The 14,229-nt window shown below is 34.7% G+C and overlaps 1 protein-coding gene across 2 annotated transcripts in view; it reads right to left on the bottom strand.

Moving 5' to 3' along the window:
- Positions 1 to 14,229, bottom strand: part of TRMT13 (tRNA methyltransferase 13 homolog) — a 19,813-nt gene that overhangs the window by 4,150 nt on the left and 1,434 nt on the right. Inside the window, exons 2-9 of one of the 2 annotated variants that reach the window (XM_006919561.3) lie at positions 13,005 to 13,051; positions 12,856 to 12,922; positions 7,362 to 7,424; positions 7,106 to 7,175; positions 6,842 to 6,948; positions 6,319 to 6,486; positions 4,384 to 4,456; positions 1,280 to 1,354 (exon numbers count right to left, since the gene is read on the bottom strand). In XM_006919561.3, coding sequence (XP_006919623.1) covers positions 1,280 to 1,354; positions 4,384 to 4,456; positions 6,319 to 6,486; positions 6,842 to 6,948; positions 7,106 to 7,175; positions 7,362 to 7,424; positions 12,856 to 12,922; positions 13,005 to 13,051 — 670 coding nt within the window. The remainder of the gene's footprint in view (positions 1 to 1,279; positions 1,355 to 4,383; positions 4,457 to 6,318; positions 6,487 to 6,841; positions 6,949 to 7,105; positions 7,176 to 7,361; positions 7,425 to 12,855; positions 12,923 to 13,004; positions 13,052 to 14,229) is intronic. The other variant, XM_006919562.3, reaches the window with a different exon arrangement.

The raw sequence follows: 14,229 nt of genomic DNA, 5'->3' as shown, positions 1-14,229 counted from the left end.
TTAAAGAGCTTGGACTTCATTCATGCTGTCAGTGATTGGGAGCTGCTGAAGAGTTCTAAGAAGGGGAAAGGCAGATTAGGTGTATAGCAGACAGGTCTGAATATTAGTATTAAAGGACAGGTAGTGGAAGGAGCCCATGAAAGACACAGAGAAAGAATGGCAGAGATGGAGGGGGTAGAACGAAGAAAGAGTCACAAAGGAGAAGGAAACAGAACCTTGAGAAGGGTTAGCAACTGCAGTAGAGATTTTTTCAGTAAGATAATGATAAAGTGATGAAGGCGAAATTCAAATACAGTGAATCAAGGGGGGGAATAATGAGTGGAACACAAGAAACAGCCAATATGGATTATACTTCCAAGAAACTTGGGTTAGATACACAGGAGTAAAAGAGTTTGCCTTTTTTCCTCCCCAGGACAGAACTGGCTTACTTAAGAAGGCTTTTATGAGGGTTAAATGAAATAAATAACTAAAAGTCATCTAAAAACTATGAAGGATAACACAAATATATAATTCTCAAAGCCATTTCCAGCCAATTTGAATAATGTCTTATGGAAGCTCCAAGTTCCCCATGTAGGTAGATAATAAAACTAGCAGGAGCCAGGAAGATGTAACAACAGTTAACATTTATTGAGCACCAATATGTACCAGACACTTTACATGTACTTTGGTAAATTATATATTATTATCATCCCCATTTGACAGTTGAGACAACCCAAGTTCAGAAAGGTTAAAGTAAGTTGCCCAGGTCACACAGCAGAGTTGAACCCCAGATTCTCTGATTTCAAAGCTCATGCTCTTTCCACCGTACCATGCTAAATCTGGTGGATCAAAGTGCTAAAACAAGATATCTTAGATTTTTTAACTAGTATTATTTTTCCCTTTCCCTTAGAATCTTGACACACGATCACCTTCCAGTGGGAGAAGTTTCAGAGTCCCTGCCAAGTAACTCCTCTAAAAAAATCAGTGGCTTCTGGGGTGAAATCATACAGTTTCCATAAATGATTCATTTCCTTTTTGGTTGAAATATAATCCAAAGAACCTGAAGGTCCAGTATGACAGAGCATTTACACACAAAACCCTTGATTCGTCCTACAAAATGGCCAAATGAGCAGATCAATAGGAAAGCTGCTGTGATATAACACTGGGTCAGTGCTCCTACGAAGATTGAGTAGTGAACATAGTGATGTATACTGTTTGAAAGAGATTATGTAAATGGTCTAGGCCATGTTCAGCTAAGACTTCATGTATTAATTTAGACATTATTAGTAAATTTACTTACCTGTCGCCACACCACACAGATGCTTTCCAATTCCTACCACAGGCAGTTTTTCTTTGCTTAGTACAGGAATCTTGTCTGAAATAAAAGGAAAAGAGAACTAAGTTCCCATGTGAGATAAGGCCTTAATGTGGCCTCCCGAAACAGAGAACTAATTAGAATCTTTGAATTTTAGGATGGAAGAAACTAAACAATTCTTACTTTGTAGCTTAGGAATAAGAGGCTCAAAGACGCAGTGGCTTGATAAGTAATACAGATGGCTACTGACAGAGTCAGAATTAGAGTTGAAGTTTCTTGACCCTTAGGGCAATGCTATCTCTTCTACACTGGCTCAGGACTTTCCTCTGTCAAAACCTTATTTTGCTAAATGTTATTAACCCATTGATAAAAGGACTGAAAACTTTCTTCACTAGAAGATTTATTTTGCATAAATAATAGATGTGATAATATATAAATAATATAACCAACATAATATATTTAAAATATATTATAAAATGCTATGTTCATTATTCTAATCAAACTATAGAGCTCTTAATATAACTTTATGATCACAAATAAGATATCTTAGCTTTTCGCACTGTGAATAAAAGTAAGTATTCATAAGTGCTACAAAAGTAAAAGAAAACCATCTATAACGTAGTAAAATGTACTACATCACAGTTATAGCTTCCATTTTTTCCCCTTCTTCATGTTCCTTCCTGTGAAATTCTGAAATAAAAACCATGCTTCCCCTTTAAAAAGCCAGCTACAGCACCTAGCACAGTGAATTGTCCAATGGAGGCACTTAGTAAGTATTTCCACTTTTCTGTTGCCTGCATTCAGAAGGGATTCCATGATGGCAGAAATTGGTAACAAGTGGAATAGTTGGCCCATGCCAGGGAATACAGAGGTTTGAATTAGGTGTTTCAGGAAACTGATCATCAATTAGGGTGAGTAGAAAGGATGTCTGAGAAAGCTCTTCTGCTTTTATGCTTGAAAATTGCCTCATTCCCTTTCTCCCCCATTTCTCTGGGCTTAGGAAACAGAGCAGATGAACTTCTGGGAAAAGATGGCAGATCAAATACAAGCATCTAGTTTGCTACCTCCTAAAACTCTATCGAAATAAAAATAAAGGGATTTTTTTAAAGGCATAAACTCACAAATTCTGAAAGAAAAGGAGACAGAATGTATAAGATAATATGTGGAAAAAGAAGTTCCAACCTCTGAGAATGAAGGGAATCCCCAGGGTGAGACTAAAGAGGGTTTTAAGTTTGACAACTGTGCCCCAAGAACAGAGAGCACCCAGTTTGGATTGGAACAGGTCTGAAGGATCCAGGAGAGACTTTTTCAGGAAAATGGAAACTGAGAGAACACTTGATGTATGTATTATGCCAAATACATTTTTAAAAGACTAAGTAAACAAAATTATAAATTAATTATTAACTCTACAAACAATAAAAATAGTACAGAAAAAAGGTAACTTAATTTACTACATGGCTCAGCTGTGAAAAAGCACTTAAGCATTTAATGCATATCAGGAAGATGAGGAATGGGAAGTGTACACATTTGAGGTGGAGCAAGGGAAGAAAATCCTATCTCCCATAGGGAAAAATCAATAGACAATGTTTGAAAAAACAAGAAGCAAAATATATAAGCCTGTAGTTAGAGACTACGTAAGTACAAAAATTCACCTACAAGAGGTGTATGTGGTTGTCTCTGAAGAGAGAAATGGCAAGGAAGGAACAAGCTGCTGCTGTTTTTATAACAACTTGTAGAACTATCTGACTCTTAACCACACATATGCAACTTTAATAAAAGCCCCTCACCCCCGCCCCCGAAAAAAGAACAAAAAACAGAAAGAAAAAAGGAGAAAATGTTCACAGTAAACTCGTTCAATATTTCCTATTCTTTCTCTTCCCCTAAAATGATTAATAGTAAATTCCAACCCTGCAGAAAGGAAGAGAAGTCCTCTAAGTAAATGCCACCTCGTACTCATTTCGAAAACTACCTTTAATCACTCTGTATGTCATTAAATGTCTTTTATTTTAAACATCAAAAAAAAAAAAAAACCAACACTCTGAAGTACAGAAATCAGGAGATTACAATCAAAACTTTGATTTGTGGCTCTCATCTTGGGTAGGTCACTGCTTAGCACACGAGAGAGAGATTTTCCAAAATTAACGCAAATTCTAAGGTCAGTATTAAACTAGACTATAAATATTTGCCCAATTATTAATCTCTCTTCATTAATCTCTATTCGTTTCTCTTATTTTATTTTAAAAATATGGGATGGGGGCACATGGTAGGCATAGAAGAGTCATAGGAACTATTTAAGAAATATGGTAGGCCATTTTTCATTTAATAAGAATTCAATTCATGGCATAAAAATTTGTTTAGGGTTTACAACTTCAGAAAAGTAATATATTTAGTTGAATAATTTTAAATAGTCATTTATATATAAATACTAGGTTGCTTTATGAGCCTGCATTAAAATTAGTGGATGAAAGAGATTGCTGGGATATTTTTGTATTATTTTCATTTTAAATAATATGAAAAACTATAAAAAGATATAGAAAGGACACTACAGAGTACGATTAAAGGTGTGTGTGTGTACGAGTCCCATAGCGATGTTAGTATTTTGTCTTGTACAATTTAAATTTCTACGAAGCATAGTTTACACCTTAGCTAAACAGAGAATTATCACATTTCTTTAATGTTTTGAGTAAAGTTATGTTAACTATAGGCAAAGGTTAGTGTATGGTATGAAAAGACTCAGTAATTCATTTAAACACGACAATGAGGCAACACGAGGACATGCTATCAAAAATTTTAAACTATTCCCTAGTACGACACTTCATTTCTAATTGATACTGAAAGACAACTTCGTAAAGTTTCAACCTTAATTGAATTTACATCTAAATATACAGCTAACTTCTCAAACCCTATCTATCAAACGCTAATTCACTTTTCAATATACACACATAATATATAACATTCTATATTAGCAATACATTGATTTACTTTGTTTTCCCTGAAGCATTGTTCTGTATGACTGAATTTCTAAACAACCCTCAGAGTTTGAAACTTCTATGATTTATGGTACAGCAACTGAAAGTTATGCAACTTACTCAAACACAGGTGCTGAATATCAATTTGAAGTCTTTCAAACACTGAATTTTTCTTTCTGTGTTTGCCATCTACCTGCATAAACAGAATATTATTATAACAATGGCTTTTTATGTTAAAAAAAAGTTTTATGAAAAACTTCTATTTGTTTTCAAAATTCAGAATGTTTCCATTTTACTTTTTAATGTTTAAAAAGAGGATCATTCATAAAAAAATTTAAGATTGTCTATTTGATAAAAACTCCAAGTAATAGTATCACACATTTTTATAAGGCTTGAAAATTTTATAAATTACTATGTATACATTATTTCCTTTAACTCTAAACATTCCCAATTCACTGATGAAGGAACTAAGGTTCACTACTTGCCTGCTCCTTTATCTCTGTCAGCCCCCTAACATACCATTTTTGGCTCGCTCTTCATATTCTCTCCGAAAAATCACAGCCATTCTAATCTATATCCACATGCCTATGATTAACAAATCTACACTGTGGCCCAGACCTCTCTGATGAGCATCAGACACATATTCAATTGTGAACTAGAAAGCTCAACCTCAACAGCAGACTCATTCAGAACCGAACTCATTCTTTCTCCCTCCAAATCTATTTTCCCTCTTCCTATATTCCCTTTCGGGTGACATATGTCACCCGAAATAACTCCTTCTCTCTCATACTTTATAAATCATAAATGACCAAATCTTGCAGCTTCCAACATCTTAGCATTTCTCACATTCTCCCCCTCCTCTCCATCCCACTGGCACACTTTAGCTCTGATCTATTTCTTACTTGGATAATTAGATAATAATAATCTTATAATTAATCTTCCTACTTCAAGTTTTAGGCTCTTTAATATAGCTTTAATAGTACTGCTAGCATGAACTTTTAAAAACTCTTTTTATTTACTTCACCAATTCATAAATTCTTTTAGTCTCTTCTCAACTGTCACTTCCTCTAGGAAACCTTCCGTGACCCACATTAGATCGAGGCTGGTATCCCATTTTCATGCTCCTAAAGCATCTGGTACTTACCATTATTATAAGCCACTTAGTGTACTGCCTTAAAATAGTTAGAATGCTGCCCCGCTAGAGTAAGCTTCTTGAAGATAGGAACTAAATCTTGTGCCCATTATATCCTCACAACATAGCAGGATAAAGTCATACTCCTTCCACAGCACAAATGAGACCTTCCATAATGTAGCCCTCCTTTCCTCTCATCATTGCTGAACTCTGCTTCGCACCACGTCCTCCCATCACGCAGCAATGTTTCCATGTCTCTTTGCTGTTTCCGGCATTTGGTTACACTATCCTTGCATCCTAGCATGCTTCTCAAACCCTCTATCTAGCAAACGCTAACTCACCTTTCAATATATAGCTAAAGCATCACTTTTTCTGTGCAGTCAATCACCATCCTTTCCCTGCAGTGAAACTTGTCTCTTTGAACCAACACTAAACTCTGCAGACGTTTTTCATAGTGCAACACTTCCTATAATCTTTTATTGATTTGTCTGTCTCCTCTTTCTATATATAAGTAATAGAAGACAGGGACTTTGTCTTATTTGACTTTACCTACCCAATGTCTATCATGGTGCCTGGCAGTATAATCAAGAAATGTTTACTGAATGAAGAGTTAGTAAGTGGCAGAGGTAGGATTAGGACCCAAGACTTTTAATTCCTAGCTTGAGCTTGGCTCTTTCCACATATTTTCTTGTCTCTGCGAATAATTTTAAGAACTCAGATCAAGGGACTGTCAAAAGTTGGATTAAAAACTACCTTCAGTTTAAGCCAATGTAATTAGAATAAAAAACTATAATCAAATAAACAAAAAATTCATTTTCTTTAACAGACATGTTTCTGAGTATCATTTTCTTTTCTTTCTTTTTTTTTTTTTAACAAGAAAAGTGCAAACAAAGTTTGATTACCAATATACTGGTTTCACTTACCTTGAATCTTGTGGTCACCTTTTCTACTAGGATGAAGTGAACTTTTTCAGCATCTTTTAAGGCAATATCAACCCAATGAGATAATTTTCCCTTTCCTGCTCCAAACTCAACAAAGCATCTTCTTGGACCAAGTAACTTTAATTTTTCAATGTTACCTAAAATAGAAGCCTGCAAACTTCACGAGATTATTTTATAAACGAGAGCAAACACATTTGGCTCAAATGGGAAAATAGCAAGGTAATTTCTATATAAGGCAGCATGTTCACATTGATAATTTGTTTGGCTTTAAATTTTTTCTCTTGCTTTAATATACCTAACACACAGTACTCAGAACCATATCTATGGCAAAATTTTTTTATATGTTTATGCACATTTTTTGAAATGGAAAGATTCTGTACCCTGAAAAGTAAACTAAACAAAATCTCATTAGTAACTATATTTATAAAGAATAGAACCTTAGCTTTTCACAAATGAACAACAAAAAAAAAACATTTTTAGCAGTGTTACTATGGCCTAAACGTACCTGCTGTTTCAGGTGTTTGGTTGCAGAATCACCATTTTTAGGGTCATTAAGGGCGTCGTGCAATGCTGGATGGGACATAATTTGATCTTTAAGTGTAGAGCTCAGACCTGTGCCAAACATAAACACAACAGATTAAGCAACCAAACAAGAAACCGCAGGGCTCTGAACAATGGCAGCAAACATCTTTTAAACCACACTGGTATCAATTCATATATCGCCTCATTGTTCTTAAAAACTTGAACTTGCAACTCCAGGTAGACTTACCTTCGCTTGCTTTTCTCAATTTCTTGATTAAATTTTCCAACTGCTCTTCAGAGAGAGAAGAAATTGGAACCTATATACAAAGATGGGACATGAGCTGGTCTGGGAACTAACCATCACTAAGAATATCAATTCTACATAAAAATGAATTCTAAATTCAACACAATTAATTTATTCCAAACAAAAATTGGAACACAGCTTATTCACAATATGGAGATAACTTATAAATACTTTTTAAAATATTAAGTCAAGTACTTACTAATTGTTCAGGTACTTCTGTTTCATCTGTTAAGCCTGCATTAATATCTTGAATAAAGAAGTCCTTAATAAAAACAAAAACATAAAAAATTTATTAATGTGAAAAACTTACAAAAATTATGCTGAAAACTGATCCTTCTCTTCTTGCCCTACTCTATGCCTACCATCCTCCCTTCGGCCCATTCATTTACTCATTAATTATTGTGGTCCTTCATTTGCTTTAGGTGGTGAGAATTCACCACAGCAGAGAATATGACAGACAAATATCTCTGTGTTTGTGGATCTTATATCTTAGTAAGGTAGTTACATGAATAAACATTTGTAGCTGAAGAAATTCTTTAGTAATTTTTATTATAGTTTTTACCTTTCTACGGCATAGATTGAGGACTGTACCAGTTTTGTTTATGGTATTAAAGCAAAAACAACAAAGTATCAACTACACATGGCTGTTTCTCAGACAGGCAGCATGGCCAAAACCAGAGATAAGGTATAGATATTATAATGGTTTAGGTCTAATATCTTCTATTTAAAATACTAATTAAAATGGAAAACAGAAATGTCCTATGATACCATATTGTTTAAATTAAGTGAGACTCTTCTAGTCCATCTTCGGACAGATAGATTCCAGCTAAGGAACTAGGTCAGCAGTTTTCTATACCTGCCCTGGCCAATGTGGTAGCCACTAGCCTAGAAATATGGCTGGTGTGACTGAGAAAATTAAAACTGTAGTTTTAATTTTATTTAATTTTAATTAACTCAAATTTAAATAGTGACACCTGCTAGTGGCTACCATGTTGGACCATGTAGATATAGATGAATGAAATAGTACTATTTCTAAAAATCTTGTTTTAAAAGTAAAAGCAACTTGTGGGACATTATGCATTGTAAATAGTTTTTGTTACACACGTGGCAGAAAGCTGACATGCTGATTGTGTGTTGCTACCTTTACCTACATGGATAACAATAGAAATCAGTGATTAAATGGAACAAGTGAAAACAGCAGGTATTACAATGTTTTGTGGGATGACTGGCAAAACTATAATGGAAAATTAGCTATAAATACTATAATTGGATATGTTCTTAGTTTAAAATGGTTGCAAAGGGTGCTCCAGGTAACTTCTGTCATGGACTAGATTTTTAAATGTGAAAACTATGTTGGAGAAACATCACCAATTTATCGTCATTTGGTGTATACAATTTTTAAAAAGCTGAACAGTCTTGCAAAGTAAAGTGGAATAGTGGTAAGACTTTACCTGGGTTCCTAGTTTCACACATACACAGGGTAGTAGGTTACTACCATCCTGCATTTCTTTCCTCCAAGTCTTCGCCCTACTGCTTTTCTTCCTTTCCTTTCCACTGTGTCCCTGCATGCAAAGGAATCTGAGCAGGGATATTCCACTTTTAATAAATTCACCTCCTCTCAAAAATTTTCCCTGAACACATATTCTACTTGTGTGCCTTAACTAAAACCTTGGACAGGAAGATAACCTCCACACATACTTGAAAGTACAGGTAACATTCTTTTTACTACGGGGTAACTGGGGTGCTCATCTTTTTTCTGCTACCCATCTTAATGTAAAAATACTTTCTTTTAAGTTTATGCCATCTCACCTAGTGGTTCTCAATTGGGAAGCATTTGGAAATGTATGGGGGATATTTTGTTGTCAAAATGACTGAGAGGTGCTACTGGGAGACAATTCTTCACAGGCCTCTCCATTATCTGAAAGTTTTACAAGCAGAGGCATTGACTACCTTTGTTCCAGACTATCGTTGCTAGGACATCTGTATACCAAGCAATCTTGGAAGACAGTAACAGTGTCTCCTTCTAGAGCAGATGGCAGGCCTGCTTACTGTACAGTATAATAAAGAAATGTCTACTTCTGGATCCAAGGTCAGGCAGGTCTCCTTACTGCCCATTTTAAGAGATCTGCATTTCCTAACCTCGGGGTTCTTTAGCTATGGCACAAGTTATGTACCAAAACGTACAGCATCCACATAGGCCCCTCTGTGTTAACTTTGAGGGCCTTAGGGAACAAGGGGAATTGATGCAGACAAGAACCTCATGTTGCTTGCTGTGCAATGAGTAATAAAGTCCTTTGCTTTTGACCCAGGAGTCTCATATCTTCTGCCAGCAGCCACAAGCCTGTTAGGTTAACTTGTTTGCTTGAAAATATGATGCTGTTATTTCCTTAAGTTTAGCCAATACAACGTTTTCAAGTCACCCAACATAACAGCTCTGCTTGACCGTCTTAATTCTAATGACCTTCACTCCACTTCGGCAAACTATTTCCAAGGGCCCTGCAGACTCTGACATTACTGTGAACCATTTAACCTCTAAAATCTTAAACTCCATTAACTCACTCTCTGACTATAACTTTGTACTATTAGTACAAAGTATAGTGATTCTCTTGCTCCTAATCATATTCTTCTACCTTTTAAAGACCTCAATTCATTTTTCTCAGCTAATTTCTGGTGTTCCTTTCATGCCATCCAGTCTGGCTACCCGGTATCATTATCATCATTCTGGTCCTTCCTGACCCCTTCCTGACCCCTTCCTGATCTCTTTCATCCACTACATTCTCCCCCAAAAGAGTCAGGCTCTCTTCTTCGATACTTCCATAGCACTCTGTACTTAATCTATCTTATTTGTATTTTTTAAATTTTTCAATAATATGTAATATTATTTTACATTATTTTCGGGTGTATAGCATAATGGTTAAACATTTATATATGAAGTGATCCCCATAGTCTAGTACCCATCCAGCACTATATGTGGTTATTATAATATTATTTACAATAATATTGTTATATTACAATATTCCCTATGCTGTACTTCACATCCCCGAAACTATTTTGTAATTACCAATTTGTACTTCTTAATCCCTTCAGCTTTTTCACCTAGCCCCGCAACCCCACTTCCATCTGGCAATCACCAGTTTGTCCTCTGTATCTATGAGTCTGTTTTTGTTTTGTTTATTTTATTCTTTAGATTCCACATATTAGTGAAATCATATATTTGTCTTTCTCTGACTTATTTCAGTTAGCATAATACTCTCTAGGTCCATTCGTGTCATTGCAAATAGTAAGATTTCATTTTTTTTTTTTTTAATGAGTAACATTCCATTGTATATATGTACCACCTCTATCCGATTTTCTCTTGACACTTAAGTTGCTTCCATATCTTGGCTACTATAAATCGTGCTGCAGTGAACATAGTGGTGCATATATCTTTTCAAATTCGTGTTGTGATTTTCTTTGGATAAATAACCAAAGTGCAACTGCTGGGTCATAAGGTAGTTCTATTTTTAACTTTTTGGAAGGACTGCCAAGCTGTGTTCCATAGTGGCTCTACCAATTTGCAATCCCACTAACAGTGCACAAGGGTTCCCTTTTCTCCACATCTTTACCAATACTTGTTTTCTGATTTACTGATGATAGCCAATCTGACAGGTGAGGTGATATCTCACTGTGGTTTAATTTGCATTTCTTGTTGATTAGTGATATTGAGCATCATTTTGTATGTATGTCCTCTGGAGAAATGCCTATTTAGGTCCTCTGCTCATTTTTTATTTGGATTGTTTTTTTAGGTTTGAGTTGTATGACTTTTTTTGTAAATTTTGGATATTAACTCCTTATCAGATATATTATAGGCAAGTATCTTCTCCCATTCAGTAGGTTTTGTTTTGTTGATGGTTTCCCATTAGTTTATTTTTTCTTTTGTTTTCTCTGCCTGAGAAGATATATGAGAAAAAAATATTTCTAAGAGCAATGTCAGAGTTTATTGCTTATGTTTTCTTCTAGGGGGGTCTTACAATTAAGTCTTTGAGTTTATTCTTCTACATGGTATAAGAAGGTGGTCCAGTTCCACTTTTTTGCACGTATTTGTCCAGTTTTCCAAACACCATTTATTGAATAGTTTACTGTTTTTACCTCATTGTATATTTTTGCCCCTTTTCTCATACTTAATCTGAACACATAAGCGTGAATTTATTTCTGGGCTATTATGTTCCTTTGATCTATGTTTCCGTTTTTGTGCCGTACCATGCTGTTCTGATTACTAAACCCTGTAGTTTGATATCAGGCAGTGTGGTACTTCCAACTTTGTTCTTCTTTCTCAAGACTGCCGTGGCTATTCAAGGTCTTTTATGGTTCCATATACATTTTTGGATTATTCTAGTTCTGTGAAAAATGCCATTGGTATTTTAATAGGTATTTCATTGAATCTATAGATTGCTTTGGGTAATATGGACATTTTAACAATGTCAATTCTTCCTATCTATGAGCAGTGTATGTTTCCATTTATTTGTATCTTCTTCAATTTCTTTCTTCAACGACATAATTTTCCGAGTACAAGTCTTTTACCTCCTTGGTTAAATTTATTCCTAGGTACTTTATTGTTTTTGATGCAATTGTTTTACTTAGTCTATTTTAACACACATAATATTGCATTTTTCATCTCTCTCACTAGATCATAATGTTCTTCTAGGCAGGGTGCTTGGTACAATGTCTAGGATAAGAACTTGGTTACTATCCATTGAATAAACAAATCCCCCTCCCAATCTCTTACCCTAAGTAACTTAAAAATCCAAAGCTTCGCCTATAACCTGTATGTATTTGACTTCCAAATCTAGATTATTTGCCTAACCTCTCTACTGAGTTTCAGACTCATGTGTTCAATCCCGAAATTCCAGTCACTATGTTTTACTGATTCTGTTACATAAATAATTCTTGTGTTTATCCCCATCCTTTCCATCTTCTTTAATTCAGTCTCTTATGTTCCATCTGGACTTCAGCAATAGCCCCTTAACTAGTCCTTCTGATTTCAAGCCATTCTCTTACAATCTTTAAGAGAAAGCTTTTTAAGAGGTAAATCTGACCACACCATTCCCTAGCTTAAAATATTTCAGTGGTTCCCTGTATCTTTCAGAATAAAGTTCAAATTCCTTAAAAGCATCATGTGGTTTCTCAGTTTCTACCTTTGCACAGACAGTTCTTTCTACCTAGAAGGACTCTTCTTCCTTTTCTTTACCAAATCAAGACTCAGCTCAAGTGTTATTCTCTCTGGGAAGCTTTTCTAGACTCCTTGGATTTAATTTTAATTTTTATACAAGTATATGCTCTTATCACACGTGTACTTCTTCCATTGAAATTATTAAATAATAGCCATTTATTTACAAGCTTACTTACCATTTTCAAATAAGTTCTTTGAAGGTTGGGATCATATTTTATTGAAATAAATTTAGTAGGTACTAAGTAAATATTTTTGAATAAATAGTGAAATTATTCTCTGAACAACACTCTTGTTGCATAAAACTCGATCATCTATAAGTGGATTCACAGTCTGACATAGTGCTAGCTTTTACATACTCAAATGTAGTTATCATATTCAAGCCTTCTGAGACAAGTTTTATTAAATATTCACGTTTGTAATCTACTAAGTATATATAAACATTACATACAATGTTTCACCATTCATTTACTGATCAAATACTCACAGGTTTTGGTTTCTCTCTTGAGTTACATTTTTTCAAATGCTTTGCTAGTTGATCTTCATATACTGTGCTAAATTTAAAGAGAAAATTGTTTAAAATAAGACAATTACTGTTTCCAGCACAGAAAAACCCTTATCTGACCCCATACTTACTGTTTCGGATCTAAAGGACACAGGATTCTTTTCCGAGTATTTTCTTCCTAGTAAAGAAAAAGAATATATTTATTTGAATAAATATCAAATTTATTGCTTACAGATACTAGACATAACTTCAGTGTAATCATAAATTTATACATTCTGAAAATAGGGCAAGGAAATCTTAAAAGGACATTAATAAAACATTGGCAAAATTAGGTCATAGAGTTTAACAACAAAAGTTTCTAATGTAGCTGGTTTATGTACATATGAGCAAATATTGCTTTGAAGAACAAGTGTCTATAGCTTCAAATAGGTTATAAAGAAGGCCTACATATGAAATTTTGAATCTATGACACCATTGACTAAAATATGTACTATTTTAGGTGCCACTAAAAAAAATACTGCCAATTTGAATTATGATATGTCATTGACTTTAAAATACATTCTGATTTCAGAGATGTTAAAATTTGAAAAAGTAGTCTAAGAAACAATGAAATATTGCATTTTAACCACCTGGTACGTGGCCATACTCCATTGAAGATAGTATAACAGTTAAAACTACAGGTCAGCCAGACTGCCCAAATGTGATTCTCAGTTCTATAAGCTCCTAATTCTATGACCTAAGAGACTTATTATCTCATCCAAATCATGAAAAGTGTCTTAGCTCCAAAGGTTTGCAAAAATTAAGTGATCTAATAGTTAAAAAAAAAAAATACTGCTTACCACAGTGCTGCCCATATAGTAAATGATAAGTGTTCAGTGTTATTAAAAATTTTCTTGTTTATTTCAGTTCTGATCTGCCTCCCACCATATCCATGATACTATATACACAGATATTGTGTATACTATGAATACTGTACATTATTCTTATATGCAGACTTTAAAATCTAACCTGTGAGAAAAGACTCTATGCTAACCCCCCAAAGCCTAGCCATAGAATCTGTGTGGGGGAGCACTTTTAAAATATATTATTTGGGTTTAGAAACTGGGTTGCTCAACCTTGGCACTACTGACATTTGGGGCTAGGTATTTCTTTTTATTGTGTGTGTGGGGCGGGGCTGTCTTGTGTATTCTAAGTTTAGCAGTATCTCTGGCTACCAGATGCCTCAGCTGTGGCAATCAAAAGTGTCTTCTGAGTGGGGTGGGGGCGAGTCATCTCCACTTAAAAACCACTGGGTAAAAATGAATACAAGTCTCAGCTATATATGACATTTAAGAAAAAAATATAGAAACATATCAT

The sequence above is a fragment of the Pteropus alecto genome, unplaced genomic scaffold (assembly GCF_000325575.1).
Source record: "Pteropus alecto unplaced genomic scaffold, ASM32557v1 scaffold106, whole genome shotgun sequence".
Taxonomy (NCBI): domain Eukaryota; kingdom Metazoa; phylum Chordata; class Mammalia; order Chiroptera; family Pteropodidae; genus Pteropus; species Pteropus alecto.
Note: the sequence above shows the minus strand (reverse complement) of the source record. Positions and strands in the feature narration are given on the sequence as shown.